The 17,284-nt window shown below is 39.6% G+C and overlaps 1 protein-coding gene across 2 annotated transcripts; it reads right to left on the bottom strand.

The window, feature by feature from the left end:
* Positions 1–155: 155 nt before the first annotated feature.
* Positions 156–15,569, bottom strand: tecrb (trans-2,3-enoyl-CoA reductase b). 2 transcript variants are annotated; one of them, XM_085356210.1, is made up of 12 exons: positions 15,489–15,569; positions 11,131–11,181; positions 5,919–5,970; positions 5,756–5,800; positions 5,541–5,644; positions 3,440–3,555; positions 2,673–2,778; positions 2,439–2,511; positions 2,283–2,326; positions 2,132–2,189; positions 1,604–1,692; positions 156–782 (listed from the first exon to the last, which is right to left on the bottom strand). In XM_085356210.1, the coding sequence occupies exons 1-12, from the start codon at positions 15,501–15,503 to the stop codon at positions 609–611; spliced, it is 927 nt and encodes a 308-aa protein (XP_085212336.1). In that variant the 5' UTR covers positions 15,504–15,569; the 3' UTR covers positions 156–608. The 2 variants fall into 2 exon arrangements, with proteins under 2 accessions (XP_085212336.1, XP_085212335.1); XM_085356209.1 differs by lacking the exon at positions 15,489–15,569 and having other exon boundaries at positions 11,131–11,570.
* Between the last annotated feature and the right edge of the window lie 1,715 nt (positions 15,570–17,284).

Genomic DNA, 17,284 nt, shown 5'->3' with positions numbered 1-17,284 from the left:
CAAACTGATGTTATAAAAGACAACTCAGCCTATTCAGATGAACCATTTCACCATAAAATGATTTTGATTTATTTGATCATTACTGTTTTAAAAGGTAATTTTCAAGTAGTGTAGATGTCATGAATTAACCTGAAATGACACAACCACATGTTGGTTTACTTTTTTAATAAATTACATCAGACATTAACAAATTAAGTTCTGTCACGGTTTCAGATTTAAATTTATGGAAATAAAAACTGAGAACTCTATGCTGAATATCACCAGGTGCAAATTCAACCCCTAAACAACAGTACTGGATGAAAAAAAAGGAACTGGTGTCATATATACACTGGTTAGTTTAAGGGTGAAAACTGCTCTGGGAAAGCAAACATACATCAAAACTCAATTTACCAATCAGGGTTTGTCTGTCTTCAATAAAAATTTTTTAGAGCAATACTAGTGTTTTACATTCTCACACAAAACAAAAGGGGACAGATTACAAGAAGGGAAAACAAAGGTTGAACATCATGGGGGGGGAAAAAAACAGGCTCCTTTTTCCCAGTGTAGGTTTTAAAGCAAGGAAAAGGGGAGGGTTTGATTCCTACAAACAGGCAGTGCTGACTAGTCCTCTACAGGATGAAAGGCAGGATGGGCGAGCGGAGAGGAGGGTAGTCTCGGAACTCCTTCAGGTAGCTGCGGTGCTTCCCCTTTGCCCAAACGGTCATCTGGATGAAGCCCACCAAAGTAAAGAAGGCCACTGGCAGACACTGGGTCATGAGGGTGAAACCAAGCCAGGAGCCCAACTGCAGGAGGAAGGAGAAGGATGTGAGACATAAACTTTCCTTTTCCCCTTATCTGGTTCCTTTGTCACTACACTCCTACAGAGACGGTTGTCAACAGTGAGCTGTACACTGAGTTTTCAGATTTTTATGAATCCATATACATGTGATGGAAATGACTTTTTTTCCACTAAAGATTAATGAGGTAACTACACAATGGATTTACTTTACAGTCAGATTAAAATCTGGTGGGATGAACAGATTTTTTTCCCCCCACCACCAATCATTGACCTAACTTCCAGACTTCAGAATCCAATCACTAGATTGTCAAACAGAGCTCCAACAATCCAACTACAAGTCCAAAAATTCTGCTGTAAGACATCAAAGGTCCTGGGTCCATAACCTGACCGATGAACAACGTATAGTTCTCTCAAGGAGAAAAGCCAGTTATGCGATAAAGATGTACTAATGCCACCAGAGGGCAGCAAACTCTTTGATTAATGCAGCAGTTCTGAACCCTTCAGACTTGCTCCCCCCCTTGAGAAGAAGGAAAAAAGGCTGTTAACAACAAAAGGGTCCGGAGTTGAATTAAAGCACAAGGAAAGCAAAGGGGGGGAAAGATTAAATCTGCAGTTTCAATCCATATTTTCCCCCAGACCTATACTGGCTCACCCCATAGTTTAACAAACTGAACATACTTCAATACAAGTGAGACACTACAATTTATATATTCAAGTGAGAGAACATTCAGCTGCATGGTTAAAGCATCAATGACCCTCTTAAAACTGATTTGTTACTACAGTGGACAGAAAACCTTTAGCCACCAAAGTCATTAAACCTGTTACCTCATAGGTGTAGTTGGGACAGGAGACCAGCAGAAAGATCCAGGTGAAGGGGTTCTTGGTTGGATAGGGAATCTTCCTGGTCTTAGAGCCTGGATTTAGGGTGGGTGAATGAAAATTCAAAATATTTTCAATCCATGCAGTCATCTTTAGTTTTATTATTTGCTGACAGAATAATGTTTTGTTTAAAACTACTGAGACTGCAGAGAGACCACAATTTTATTTTTCAGTCAGATTTGGACTATGAAAATAGCACGCGCGCACACACACACGAAACCAGGGTTCTATATGAAGTTTCTATATGAAGTTTTTATTTTACATTGAAAATGTCTAATGTCACATATTATACTTCATTATAACTTATCAACATCTTGAGGAAGTCACTTTTTGTTCATAGTCATAAGTGTAGTTTGAGTTTTTGTCATTTTCTATTAGGAAATATTAAAATCATAATACTCTTCAAATATTATTTCTAGAAAGAGAAGAAAAGGTATGGAGATATTGATGTACAGATTTGACAGGTGTGTTTACCTGGTGGACGAAGGTTCCGAAGAGCAATGTGGATGGAGAAGTTGCCGATCTGACAGAACTGGAAAAAGAAACCATGTCACTCCTAACGTGTTAAATCAAAACAAAACAAAAAAAGTGTTTTAAAAAAATCTAATCGTAGAAATGTTCTTACCAAGAATATGATGAGGGCAATTCTTATCTGTTGCTCCCCATAAACTGCAAGAGAGGCAATCAATGTAATCAGCAAAGGGGGAAAAAAAGAGTTACAATGACACACTGGCACGTGTGAGCGTTGATTGTAAGAAATTGTAGCTGCATGCATACTCACTGGGTGGCGTATATAGCGGGTGGTTGATGTAATAAGCCATCCATGCTGCAAAGCCCCAGTAGTAGGTACAGTTCTAAAACAGAATGTGACAGAAGCATTGTCAGCCCAACATTTTCAGTCAGAAAATGAAACACTTTTCATCTTGTACCGTACTTAAACCAGATCTTCAAAACACATATTTGTATGCGGTAAGGTAACATGGATGAATGTAAATGATATGCATTTCTAAATCACCTTGAAGATGTTGCGTAACGGCATTGTTCCATGAGAGAAGCGATGGACAAACAGCGTCTCCAGGAGTCTCTTAACGTAGTGGAAAGAGTGACACATACAGGCAAGACTGGAAAAATATAGGCACTTGATTAGCCTTATTAAATTTTTTTTTTAAATAACTTAAAAAATATTGGCGGCTGCTAGTATTTTTTAAGCCTTGCTGCCTCCCCGGCAGGGTGACAACAATAACCCATCAGCCTTTTTAAAATAAATAAAAAAATAAAATAGGTGTCCTTCATTAAGTTGCAAACAAAGCAATGCTTCTTTTAGTTTAGATTATTTAATGCAACTTTCTTTTGACTGCTTACAGCAAGTTTCTGGGGTTCTGTCAGACTACAGACTAGTTCACATTTAATAAAATCCATTTATAAACCGATGAACACAGTTTGTAGTCTACATCTAAAATTCTGGCAGGTCATTAGTTTGATCCTAAATGTGCAATGTTCACACTATACGACCACATTTGACACCACTGAGCTAAAATAAGGCAAATACAAACACTGATAAGCAGACATTAAAGTATTTGATATACAATTAGGGATAAAACTCATCAGAAGTGTTTACAACACTAAGCTTACAATGTTGTTTACTACAGCTAAAGCTTTATATTTAGGTGACAGGCACAAGAGTGTTATCTTCTATTTGAGCTGTTGAGATGGTCACAAAAGAGGACAAGCAGGCTCTGTTTGACTACCTAAGTGTTCTGAAAGTGTGTTTGAGACACTCACTGTACAACCCAGTGTTTACTGGTGGTAAAGTCATATTTGGGTGGGTAGATGAAGGGAACCCTGAAGTAGAACAACAGATAGATGACCAGTGGACCGGTGTACTCTGTTAGGAAAACCTGGAAAAACAAAAAAAAAAAACAAAGGAACAAGAAAGATTAGTCAGAACTTTGGAGACTCAAACAATGAACATACACTCTCAGTTATTTTAACCTTGGTCATACAGTGGGGCAAAAAAGTATTTAGTCAGCCACCGATTGTGCAAGTTCCCCCACCTAAAATGATGACAGAGGTCAGTAATTTGCACCAGAGGTACACTTCAACTGTGAGAGACAGAATGTGAAAAAAAAAAATCCATGAATCCACATGGTAGGATTTGTAAAGAATTTATTCGTAAATCAGGGTGGAAAATAAGTATTTGGTCAATAACAAAAATACAACTCAATACTTTTTAACATAACCTTTGTTGGCAATAACAGAGGTCAAACGTTTACTATAGGTCTTTACCAGGTTTGCACACACAGTAGCTGGTATTTTGGCCCATTCCTCCATGCAGATCTTCTCGAGAGCAGTGATGTTTTGGGGCTGTCGCCGAGCAACACGGACTTTCAACTCCCGCCACAGATTTTCTATGGGGTTGAGGTCTGGAGACTGGCTAGGCCACTCCAGGACTTTCAAATGCTTCTTACGGAGCCACTCCTTTGTTGCCCGGGCGGTGTGTTTTGGATCATTGTCATGTTGGAAGACCCAGCCTCGTTTCATCTTCAAAGTTCTCACTGATGGAAGGAGGTTTTGGCTCAAAATCTCACGATACATGGCCCCATTCATTCTGTCCTTAACACGGATCAGTCGTCCTGTCCCCTTGGCAGAAAAACAGCCCCATAGCATGATGTTTCCACCCCCATGCTTCACAGTAGGTATGGTGTTCTTGGGATGCAACTCAGTATTCTTCTTCCTCCAAACACGACGAGTTGAGTTTATACCAAAAAGTTCTACTTTGGTTTCATCTGACCACATGACATTCTCCCAATCCTCTGCTGTATCATCCATGTGCTCTCTGGCAAACTTCAGACGGGCCTGGACATGCACTGGCTTCAGCAGCGGAACACGTCTGGCACTGCGGGATTTGATTCCCTGCCGTTGTAGTGTGTTACTGATGGTGACCTTTGTTACTTTGGTCCCAGCTCTCTGCAGGTCATTCACCAGGTCCCCCCGTGTGGTTCTGGGATCTTTGCTCACCGTTCTCATGATCATTTTGACCCCACGGGATGAGATCTTGCGTGGAGCCCCAGATCGAGGGAGATTATCAGTGGTCTTGTATGTCTTCCATTTTCTGATGATTGCTCCCACAGTTGATTTTTTCACACCAAGCTGCTTGCCTATTGTAGATTCACTCTTCCCAGTCTGGTGCAGGTCTACAATACTTTTCCTGGTGTCCTTCGAAAGCTCTTTGGTCTTGGCCATGGCGGAGTTTGGAGTCTGACTGTTTGAGGCTGTGGACAGGTGTCTTTTATACAGATGATGGGTTCAAACAGGTGCCATTCATACAGGTAACGAGTGGGGGACAGAAAAGCTTCTTACAGAAGACGTTACAGGTCTGTGAGAGCCAGAGATTTTCCATGTTTGAGGTGACCAAATACTTATTTTCCACCCTAATTTACGAATAAATTCTTTACAAATCCTACCATGTGGATTCATGGATTTTTTTTTCACATTCTGTCTCTCACAGTTGAAGTGTACCTCTGGTGCAAATTACTGACCTCTGTCATCATTTTAGATGGGGGAACTTGCACAATCGGTGGCTGACTAAATACTTTTTTGCCCCACTGTAAATTATTTTCCATCTGCTTGTCCTGCATCTCCCTGCAGAGTCAAAACAACCTTCACTGTCAAAGTCGACTTCTGTGTAGCAAATTAACCTCAAAGTTAGGTCTAAACGTCTGACCCACAAACACACACTCAATTTCTACACACAGGGAAAACTCTATATAGCTCTGCTTGATCCCACTTGCACTGATGTATCTGGGCTTGACAGGGCTGTTGGACCCATTCATGGCAGCACAATATGTTCCTGTCTTTGGAGCTGTCTTTGTGTTGTACTCACTGTGACCCAGCTGATCTGAGCTCCCAGGTCTCTGAAATAGAAGGTGGCTGTAGTCCCTACAGGAAGATGCTGCAGAACGTCCTCGTCCTTCAGAGACTTCCCCTCTGAAAAACACACGTTACTTAATATGAGATTTAAAATGTATTTAAAATAAATAAATTATAAAAATAAATGATTTAAAGTCAGAAGGAAAACATTGATTTAAGTGGACCTACTTGGGTCAAGGCGAATGGACTGTCGGGCTGGGTACCACTGAGGATCTGAAACAAACAAAACCAGATCTTCTTAAGACTGTTTTGATGTATTTATCTAGGCTACGTTAGAAGATTTCCTTGATCTTGACTTAGATTTATGAGGCTGCAGACAGATGGCACTCACGGCTTTTGTGGAACATAGACTTGATCTCCCCGATGGTGGCATTTGGCTCAACCTACAAATAACATCACAATAAATAAGTGCAGGGACGTGTACATACAAAGGAACAGATAATAACCCTGTTTTCCATTCATGATGGTGATTAGGGGTAAATTTAGCTTTGACTGTGTGCGCACACCCCATGGATGTGAGCTATTTAACAGCTGGTATTAGGGTTTCAAAGAAACTTGGCACAGAGACACACAGCCAAAGTACACAACCTCATGCCAGGCTGCCAGCAATGGCTCAACAACCCCCCAATATAAAAAAGGAATGACGACGAAACAGAAACACGAAGAGCGCACAAAGGTAAATATGGACATGAACAGTTGTTACAGGACAACAAACAGTGAAACCCTGGGGAATTAGCTTGAATCTTGTTGTTTAAAGTAATAATCACTGTCACAATTATTTGAACAAGGGGTTTTATCTGTTTAAGCTAAGGAGGCATGCATTCAAACAAAACGAACAACCAAAACAAAACTACAGTCTGCTTTTAGCAGGTTGACAGTGTGGTGAGTTCTGCTAATCTTAGGGCACATACTAACTTCTAATGTTATCTGTGATATGATTTATTTGGAGCAATGTACAATTAGGCAGAAATGAATTTAACATCTTTGTGTCATCTGACTCCAAGCATACTGCCATTATAAAATCTGGCACAGATACAGTGGTCCCTCGCGGTTCACCTTTCGCGGCCTCGTGGTCTTTTTTGGTGCAATTATGCCTGTTTTTCTTTCTTTCTTTTTTTGTGCATTGTGTTCTCCGCCCTGATTGGCTGTAAACCATTGTCAATCAATCTCGTGCTGTGTCTCCTGCACAGTATAGATTGCATTCAGCTTGTCAAATTTACATAAATCTTCAATCGCGAGCAGTGTGACTCTGCTGTGCTGTACTGTATGTAAGTTTTCTCCCTAACAAACAACAATGTCCACGAAACGTTTTGCACCGTCAGGTGCCTTTGGTTTCGTTCTATAATACAAAGGTTTGAACTTTGAGAGTGTTTAAACAAGAGAGAAAAGTGTGACAATATTCATGCCTGTCTGAGAAAAGTGTATACTGAGGGGTTTTACAGCCTTAAAACATCTATAATAACTGTAATAAATAAAGTTGGCTACTTCGCGGATTTCACTTATCTCCCGTGATAAACGAGGGGCCACTGTATACATTTCTACATGACAAAAGTGTCATATTGTTATTCCAACAACGCCATACATTTGATATTCTGGATATCTATAATTGAGCCATTTGTAAATATTAGAGCTATTTTGACATTTTTTAACTTTATAATATATTGTCTTATTTAATTTAGTTCAGTCTGTTACTGTTCTTATGGTCTTAGAGCAACTGTAACAACATATTTTCCTTGGGAATTAAGTATTTGATTCTGATCCTGTTCCACTTACTAGTGCCCATAAAACTGAGACAAGCCGGGGCAAGTCTGACCGCGAGAGCTGTGCGTCAGCCTGATTTATTTACCTTAAAAGGGAGGTACTTCAACCTCCTCTAACAAACAAAACATACAAGAAAACTGTTTCTGCTGAAAATGGAAACAACAAACTTCTCTCACCAGTTAAGGTGAAAACACCATCAAGTACAACCAGGCTATGGAGGAGGAGATGGCAGCAACTGGTGGTCAGTGATCTTAATGTAAACAAATGACCCAAAGAATTGCTGGAGCACTCGCTAACTGCGCTGAATATGACAGGAAGAGCAAGCAGATTGAAAATGAAGGTTTTAAGCATCTTGTTAAAAAACTCAACCCAAGCTTCAACTTCTTGGTACAAAATATTTTTTTGTGTTTTACTATTTGACAATATTTTAACCACAATAAGGTTAATTTAAAGACAGTTGTTTTATACTTCAACTTAAAATTTCCAGGGAAAACACTACCTAAGCTAAATTTGTGCTTACATTTGGTTTATAATATGTCACTGGATATACTGCTGGGTCACTACTATTGTACTATAACGCTGCTGCGGGCACCTTTTTCAGTAGTCGCTCTTTGAATTAGGTACGGTCTCATAAACAGCAGTAGCTCATAAAAAAAGGAAAATGTCTTTCATTTACTTTAACTTGCTAAAATGCTGCTGTTTGCAAGCTGTGAGTATCAATAACACAACCCTCGATGAACCTGCGTTTCTTTCCATCTGGGAACCAGGGACCTTTTTTGCACATTGGGTGATTGTGAGAACCACTACACTAAGTTAAGACTAAAATGCCATTACAGTTTCTTAGCCAGGCCAGCACTTTTCAGTGTAGACAGTTTAGCAATGGTAAGCCATCTCTGCAATTGTCTTTAAAAAAGGATGGGAACTATTTTTTAAGCTTTAAATCAAACTTGCATTGTCTTGCTGATTGCTTATTTCAGTGCTCACAAGGAGTGTAAGGAGATACTGCTTTACATTCTGTCATCATCTGCCTGTTGAAGTGTCGCTCCCTCGTCTTGGCTTTCAAAGATCGTGTGACAAATCAGTAGTAGACTGAGCAGGTCTGCTGCTGTAATTGACTTGGCTTCTGTTCATGTCCCCCCGAAGACTACATGCCATTTTCAGCAGGATGACATCACTATGGTTGAATTAGATGGACCAACCACCTCTCTGGACTCCCACTCTTTCTGCAGGCCTCATTTAGTATGAAGTCAGTCAGTCATATACACACACTGAGCCAGACATAATACAGAACTTGATTTTTATTTATTTATTTTTTTAAATGTGTCACACAGCTTGTCAGTTTAGCTCCGTTAGCCTACTTTGGAGGACCAAGCCTCTCTCCCAAAGGGCCTTCTGTCCAGATTCCAAATCTATATCTGTCACATCTGTCAAGCTGCCTCCAAAGAGGTGATAAGATTGATGATGTTATCACCATAGAAACTCTGCTAAGCTGACAACAGAGTATAATCCCATAAGGATACAACCTTATACTCTGCGGTCCTGAGGAGTAGCCTTCAATAAGCAGAGTCTGCCGTGGCTGATCACACCGTGAATTTGACTAATGCAACTCTACACTCACCGGACTCACAACAGCAATACACTAAACAGTTCTAATGCAAGAGCAATAACCTGCAGGCTGAGCACTAACAATTTAAATCTGTCAAACATTACAATAACATAAGCACAGGGGGAGTAGAAATAACTGTAAATATGCCTGATAAAGTTGGCTTAAACATCCTTTCAAAGTAAATATGGCTAATGCAGTGCTGATACCCACTTAGTCCCAACTGTAAACACAACTGAAGTCCATCAGTCAACACATTGGTCAAATGTAACAGCGGTGCAAATGGTTTGTTGTATTGCAGAAAAAGGGCACACATTTCAAAATTAAAAAGAAATTTAAAACTGATGTTAAATGTCAATGAATGTAAAGTCTAAAGCAATCTTGTACTAATTCTGCTTCTGTTGTGATAGATTTTATAGCTACTAAAGCTGTTAGAGTTAAACTGATGCAATCAACAGACTATTGTTCATATTTTTTGTCTTAATATCTTATGTATCTTCAAACAGGTTCAATCACATTTTGGAATAAACAGCACAAACGCAGAAATATTTGCATTTTTCAAAGACTGTAGGAGTGGTTAAATAGGGCCAAACCTGAATCTCATACATATACGCACACTTTATATATATGATCAATATAATTGTCATGATTAATACCACTGACCAGACAGTGACAAACAAGAAGTAAATCTGAAAAACTACATATGTGCTGCAATACTGTAGTAGCTGCTCAATTTAAGGTGCATTTCTATAGTAGAAATCATTCTTTTGCTCTTATGCTGCAGTCACACTGTGGAAAACAGTGGTTAGAGACAACAGCTCCACCAAAATTACTGCAACGTGTGCAAAACTGACTCCAGGTCTGTGAACACCCACAGTTTGTAGCATTCTTTAAAGTTTCTTTGGTGTGCAAAGACAGCAAAAAAATAGCAATAAGATCGATTTAGTTTGCTATTGAAAGGACTTGTGTTGTCAATTATACACAATCTGTTCGTTATAAAGTAGCAAAGATTGCAATGTGTTGCTGTCTGCATACATTGATAATCATATTAGCTACCTTCAGCCAGAAGCACATAGATTTGAAACAGAAATTCCTCAACAGATAGTGAAATTGTTGCTGCAGGACCCAGAATAACCAGAATACAACCAGTTGGCAACCAGTTGAATCAAGTCTCTCACTGCAAAGTGGTGAGTTGCAGTTGAGTTACGGTCATCGACTCAGACTGATTCCGAATGATTGTAACATGCTGAAAGACTCTCTGTGTCTAGAAATTACACGGCTACTTGCAAACCATTGCCAATATGCAAAACAAACAGCTGTTAGTCTGAGTTGGGCTGTGACTGTTTGGAGACAGGATGCCTCCCACCAGGTGTCCTGTAACCTCAAAAGTGCCCAAATGTTGAGGGTGTTGCATGTTGAACTTCTGAGCAACCAGCTGTTCGTCACACCTACTTGTGATTGTTCACAATCACCAGGCAACCACTCAAGTGTGGTTCTGGTCATATTTTATAAAGTGTCATAGTGCAACATGGGAATGCCTTGAAAGTGTCTAGCAATATTTAATCATACATTATCAACATATTTCACTGCACATAAGCGCATGCATGTCTGAGGCCATGCACAACTGTGATTGCATTTATATTGTAATGCCCAGTGCTTTAAGTGAACCATCTGTCCGACCACTCCAAAATAATAAGTGTGGGATAAATACAGGCTACAGATGTAACACAAGACTGCATTAGGCTGCAGTTGTTACTCTTATTTTGTACATGTCTTCTTGTATGTGCGTCAATAACCTCTACCATATCCAGATAAATAAAACCAGTAGTGCTGTGCTGTATGTATGAAAGGCACTTCTGTGTGTGCACCATTTACAGACAGCAGCACTCAAAGGCTGTGCACACCCACTGACAGACAGTGGGGACTACAGCTATAGCAGCTTTTCCATGTTCTAGAAAACACCTGACTTACATAAAAAGACCATTCTACTGAAGTATAAGGAGAGAAATATTGGGTCTGTTGGACTGAGCAGAGAAGCAATGATTACATGTGCACAAGCAGTTTTTAAAAAGATCAGGTATCAAAGTAAGTTAGGTGTGAAAGTAAAATTAAAGTTGCATAAATATTTAAGAAAAAAAAGGTTCCACAAATGTGTAAAAAAAGAGGACTGACGTCTTACCTTGTCCAGGAAGCAGAGCTTGTCCTTGGTCTTGGCGTCCAGAATCTCCACCTCAAAGAAAACAACAGCCTTTTTAGTTTTTTTGGCAGGTTTGCGTTTACTCTGGGCTTGGACCGGCAGCGGGGCCGGCACTACTGCCCCGTTAGCCACCCTTTTGTTGCCTGTGGCCTCTAATGCTAGGGCATCCATGTCCACAGTTCTTCTCCTGCTCTCGGTTTATTCCCGTCTTCCCCTCAGTTCTCTCGTCACTCTCCACCTCTCAAATGTTTATCTCAGATGCGGGCTAAGCTGGAGAAGAGAGAGGAGGCTCTCAGCTGTGGAAATAAATCTGTCTCTCCCTCTACCTTTCTTTTACTCTCCCTCCCTCCCTGTCTGCACCCCACTCATTCCTTCACTTCTGTTGTGCCACTTTAACTCCCAGGCGACCCCTGCAGCACAAACATATGCCGCCTGTGTGTGTGTGTGTGTGCGCATATGTAGGAATGCCCAGTATTCCCCAGCTGTCACCTGTGTTTATCATTAAAGAAACTTCAGGAGCTGAGAGCAACAGCTTCCTTTCAGAGCTGCAGTGACTTGCATTTGAAATATAACTCGTTTCTAAAAACAGACGCCTGATGACCACTGACACTTCTCAACTCCCAGCTAAGTAGGATGATGAAGAAGAGGTAGAGTGACAACACCCCTTTCTAGTTAGACCCCCCAGTCTTCATCTACCCAGCTAAATATAAAACACCTCCTGCTAAGTCCACATAACCTGACCTCTCCCTACAGACCCCACAGCCATCTGTGTCTATTTTGTGATGTCACGCTCTTACTGTTAACCATACTATGCTGACATTCAATCAGCTCCTAACTTCAACCCCCATGTCCATCACTGTGACACCAGTTTAAGGTTTCACTATCACAGCCTACAGGAGTTTTACAGTATGAAACCAAACTGAACAGCCAAACGTCTCAGTCACATACGACTACAGTCGCCTATTTCTGCCACCTCAGGGTGATAATTCCCCCCCCCAAAGTCTGAGGGCTTAGTCAGGGTATTCCCCTTGGCAAACTTCGCCATTCCACTACCTAAGAACGAAGACTTGGGATACAATTTCAAAAAATGAATGAAAGACATGCAGTCACAAGTGGCAGCAGGATCAGATCCGAACTTGGATTTGGATGTGTAAATGCAGACCATCTTATGTAGCTAATTACCCGTATGTCCACTACATGTATCCAAACATCAGATTTAAACAGGGGCTAAATTTGAATGTTATTCTGGTTAAAAAAAAAAAAAAAAAAGGGGGGGGGGGGGGGGGGGGGAATAAATAAAAAATAACTTCGTGTCGCTCATAATTTACTATTCAAGTTTTAAATGTCAGAATTGTGAACACTTGTTCACCTTCACACTGCTTTGATTAAATGTACAAGACTCAGATGACGCATTGACCATTGTTTGTCATTTTTGCAAGGCAGCCTGTCTGATTAAATGAAGTGATTTAATTAGTTTATTATTGTCCTGAAAAAGGTAGTCACATAGATTGGGAAGGGGAAAAAAAACGAGGCAGACACATGACAATGCTGCCGAGACTTTGGGAAAAATAATCCTATCTCAGTTTCTGTGTCAGGCATACCCTCCGCCTGAGCACCTCCCCCTGTCTCATCTATCTATATAAAAGCTCTGGCAGTGACTGTGCTGCTAATACACTCTGGGGTGAGAGTGGGAAACAGGGAGCACCAAGCTTAAGTGGACTTTCATAATGACTACACAGAACCTATTTATTCAAGGTAAGAGATCATTTTAAAATATTTTTCACCAATCAAAGTAGAAACATTTTGGCTTTGTATGCATTTCTAGATACTCATTACATGTTGATGACTGTGAAGTTGCTCTCTGGTGCTATCTTGTGTAAATGCATTAAAACAGAGATTAAACAGTTAAAACCAAAAAGTCACACTAATGTTTTGGAAGAATCATGAGCTATAACACCTGCAGCCTAATTTATTTTTATCTTCATAGGTAACTCTCTGAGGAGGCAGTTAACTAAAATATATACATATATATAAAAGTAGGACAATAACATCAGAACAGACTGAATTTAGGATTTCGTGTTATCCAGTTAACTTCAGACTAAACCTGATTTTTAGGACTACAAAGGTGGTTCATTTCTTACTGGGCTACATCGCCATAGTAACTTATGCTATGAATCTAACCTGCTACAGAGAAGGCCATGTGCCAGAATATTTTATTTTATACTGGTTGATCTCTAGAGTAAAATGTCAATCATATATATTTAATCTCTGTAATATTCTGGATATTTGTAATTGAGCTATTCATATATATGTTAGACTCATGTCTTATATTTTGTAATATATTGTATTATTTCATTTAGTTCAGTCTGTCACTGTTCTTATTGTCTTGGAGCAACTGGAACCACATAATTTCCTTAAGGATTAATAAAGTATTCTGAGTCATATTTTTATATTACAGTTCTATCTGTAAAAAGCAGCCTTTCTGATGGCCGTACACTTGTGAATGTTTGTAATTTATCTGCCAATGCTACCACTTTTGTGTGAACGCGCAGGGGGAACCTGAGTATTAGCTAGTTAATAATCTGCTTCATGTGACTGCTTATCCTGACTAAGTGAATCTAGATAACAGAAAGATAGCCTGGGTATGTTGAATTCACTTCATCGTACAGAACCCAGGATGTGGTGGACTGATTTTAGCTCAAGTCAAGTTAGTCAAGATGACAGAGCGCTCTGAATCCAGTTTAGCTGTTTGGTTTCCAAAAGAGAAAGAACCACAGATATGATGTTAATTAAAGTTTAACATATGCATTTTGCTTCAAATGTCAGTGAACAACCATGCTTAATATTTATGAATACTGAACAATTTAATAGGTATTTTTGCCAAAAAATCTGAGTCGTAAATGGTAGTATAAACACCTGGTGTATTTGATTCCATGTGGCGCCGTCATACATCTGGTTATTACACAGTAACTCCATGTACACATCTAAAATGTTTAGAATTTTCAAATCCAACTAAAGGGCTTGTACACAAGTTCAGGAGGTGATAACTGACGAGATAAGCTGAGTCAGGCAGCTTGATCAGAGACCTAAGAGACAGTTATGCCCCATTGCCCAGTCAAGTTTTTATCCTGTACTGAGGAATGTTTGGCACCGTCCCATACTGGTTTTAGCCAGAGTTAGAAGAAATCACCAGAAATGTAATGAAGTACAATAAGTAGTCATAAATCAATGAAATGTATATATTTCTTTAAATTAACTCAACATAAGGGCTGCATGCCCTAGTGTGGTGTAGACAGATTGTAAGCATGGAAAAAAGCCCTTACAGTGCAAATAAAGTTGATGCAGTGTGAAGAAGACGAAATTGTTCAATTAAACCAATGTTTAATAAATGATTTAGTTTTATACAATTTAAAAGCATACAAGTATGCATTTTACTTCAGACATAATCTAATGGAGTTTGTTCTTAGATATTTTTAAAAATCTTTTTCGGTCTTTTTTTTCCTCATTTAAATTCTAATCCTGCCAACAGGTCTCAAAAGCGACACCTGTCAACGGAGAAAGGGGCAGCCAGAGCAGTTACTGGGTGGATTGGTTTCTGTCAGACTGCTTCAGATCCTGTCTGATGGGTTTTTTTGTGCTCATGAAACGGTTAACATCTGGAGAAACGTAAGGTGCTTGCACAAGTAAAACGGCTGTTTGAAACAGGAAGCTTTTCACGTTTGCGATAAAGCAGTAAAGAGGCCCTTATGCACATTTTTCCTTCTTAATATACAAATATCTAATTAATTTCACTCATTCCACCTCATTTAAAATGTATTTTTATTATTATTTTTTAAACCCACAGTTATACTACAGGGGTTAATTTAGAAGTGCTGAGATTGCGCACTTGACCGTTCACCTGCATTGGGTAAGAATAAGATAAGAAGCGCCATGAGTCACTGCGGCCAGAGATGGCGATGATGCCGAGCATTATCCTACCTACACCCAGTTATCAGTCTTCAGCTAACAGAGAAGTAGCCTACACTTTACAATGAGAACTTATCAAACGCTCAGCGTAAGTATAATTAATCATATCAGCGGGTGTTGTTTGTGTTTCGGATACAGGATTTGCCAATTAAACCGCGACTTTAACGACAACAGGCCACAGCACCTCGTTCATATAGGGCACACTATATGAGAGGCGGCGATGCAGCAGCGTGCTATTTTCACTGCTCACGTTTAAAGCTTTTAATTTGAACCTCTTTTCGCTGATTTGGAGAATTGTCTGAGAACTTGTGGGATTATTTAATTAATTCATTTGTAGCCACACTGACGGGTAAAGTTTCATAGATACTACTTACCTCGTAGTGCTTCATCTTGGCAGTTTGCACCCCTTCCTTAGTATCCCAGATGAGTGACAGGAGACCGTCCAATCAGCGTAGTAATACACAACTGCTGAGGCACAGAGCCGTGTACCATAGGTCAGCACTGCGATCGCGCCGCAGCCAATCAGCTCCCGCATCAATTGCGCGTACACGCCCGGCTTATCAAGGATGTAGCCAATGGGACTTGAGCATTGGGAGCGGTCGCGTCTACGCCGATATTGTTGGATTTTTTTGTAGTCTAAAGGGCAGCTCTCTCAAGTGAACAAGAGATTGTAGAAAACGGTTTTTCCCTGCAGTCACCCGTTTTCAATTATCTAGTACTTTTTATGTTTAATTGCTTTTACTTTGGATATTTTTTGACTGGAACTACATCATTTAAACTTTAAACGTTTGCTTAGTCTTTGGGTCATCTAATCTGTAAATTAAGTGTTGTATTAATAAAGTTTGATTTTTTTAAATTACATGTCATGTGTCACTTCAATGTCTCAAATTTAATGCATTAGTGCATTTGTATGTTTTTGTTTGTCACATTACTGGTGGACTCTTTTGTCACTCCATTTCCTCTTTCAGAATCACTTTTCAACCACTCAACATTTGACCAATGGACAGCATCCTCCAAGTCGAGCAACATGCAGTTGGGATTTGTGCTTAACGCATGGTAGTGCAATTGTGTCAGTTTGCCACTGTGCATAGGTAAATACACATTATTTACCTATGTAACTTATGTTTACCTATACCTATTCACCTAGTTTTCAATAGGTGTAAAAGTGCTTCTGTGCAAGCCTCCAAAATTCTTCTGCATGCTGCTCAACATGGATGATACTGAGGGTTGGTAATAAGCAAAGGGAATGACAGCAAACCCCCCCAAAAAGGTTTAGGATTAGGTTAACTGGTGATTCTAAACTAGCCAAATCTATGAGTGTGAATGGTTGTCTCTCTCTACTCAGTGTGGTGTGTTGTTAATCTTACAATAGGCTGGCAACCTGTTCAGGGTGTACCCTGCCTCTCGTCCTATGAGAAAAAAAAATGGAGACTGCTACAGTGATTTGGGTGAGTCTTTCTGTTACCACCCTTTCAGTTTGTACTGGCAGCAGCACTCGCCTGGAAAACAGGTTTTCCTTCACATGACGAAGAAGTTTATCTTACAAATTGGAATATATTACTTTTATACAACCCAGTGCTGTCTTGCACAACAGCAAATGAAACTGAGGAAACCCACAGAGTGCAGACAGGAGTCTAGTGATACTTGTAATTAAAAAAAAAAAGATTTAGTCACGTTTTGATAAAACATAGTGAATTATATATATAGTATGGTAATGAGGAGCTATGTTACCATAAACTCCGCTGTTGCTCCAGTGCATCGTTATTTTAACTTATTAAAGTCTCTGAAACTCAAGAGAGATGGAGGCCCGTTTTACCAAAGAATATCACAGCATTTGGTGTTTTGATGATGGTGTCTGTATTAATTTGTAGTGAACCTTTCCTCAGGCAGAGGTTCTCAAACTGTGGGTTGGTTACCCACTGATAGACAAAAATGTTCACTCAATATGGTAGATTTCTATTGAGTACATAAGAAAACTTGAGTTTGTTGATGCTATTGTGGGTTCTGTACTTAAGTCAGATTTAGCTTGGATCCTTTTTTAAAATAAGTGATTAATAATAATAATAATAATAATAATAATAATGAAAAGGTGGTCTTAGCAGTGGCAGCAAATCATTACATTTATGTATTATCTAGCTTCAACATTTAAATCAGTTTGTGTAAAACAGAG

The sequence above is a fragment of the Diplotaxodon limnothrissa genome, linkage group LG6, assembly GCF_057381915.1.
Source record: "Diplotaxodon limnothrissa isolate DT_005_m linkage group LG6, D_limnothrissa_male_GT1.1, whole genome shotgun sequence".
Classification (NCBI taxonomy): domain Eukaryota; kingdom Metazoa; phylum Chordata; class Actinopteri; order Cichliformes; family Cichlidae; genus Diplotaxodon; species Diplotaxodon limnothrissa.
This window is presented reverse-complemented; position numbering and strand designations above follow the sequence as displayed.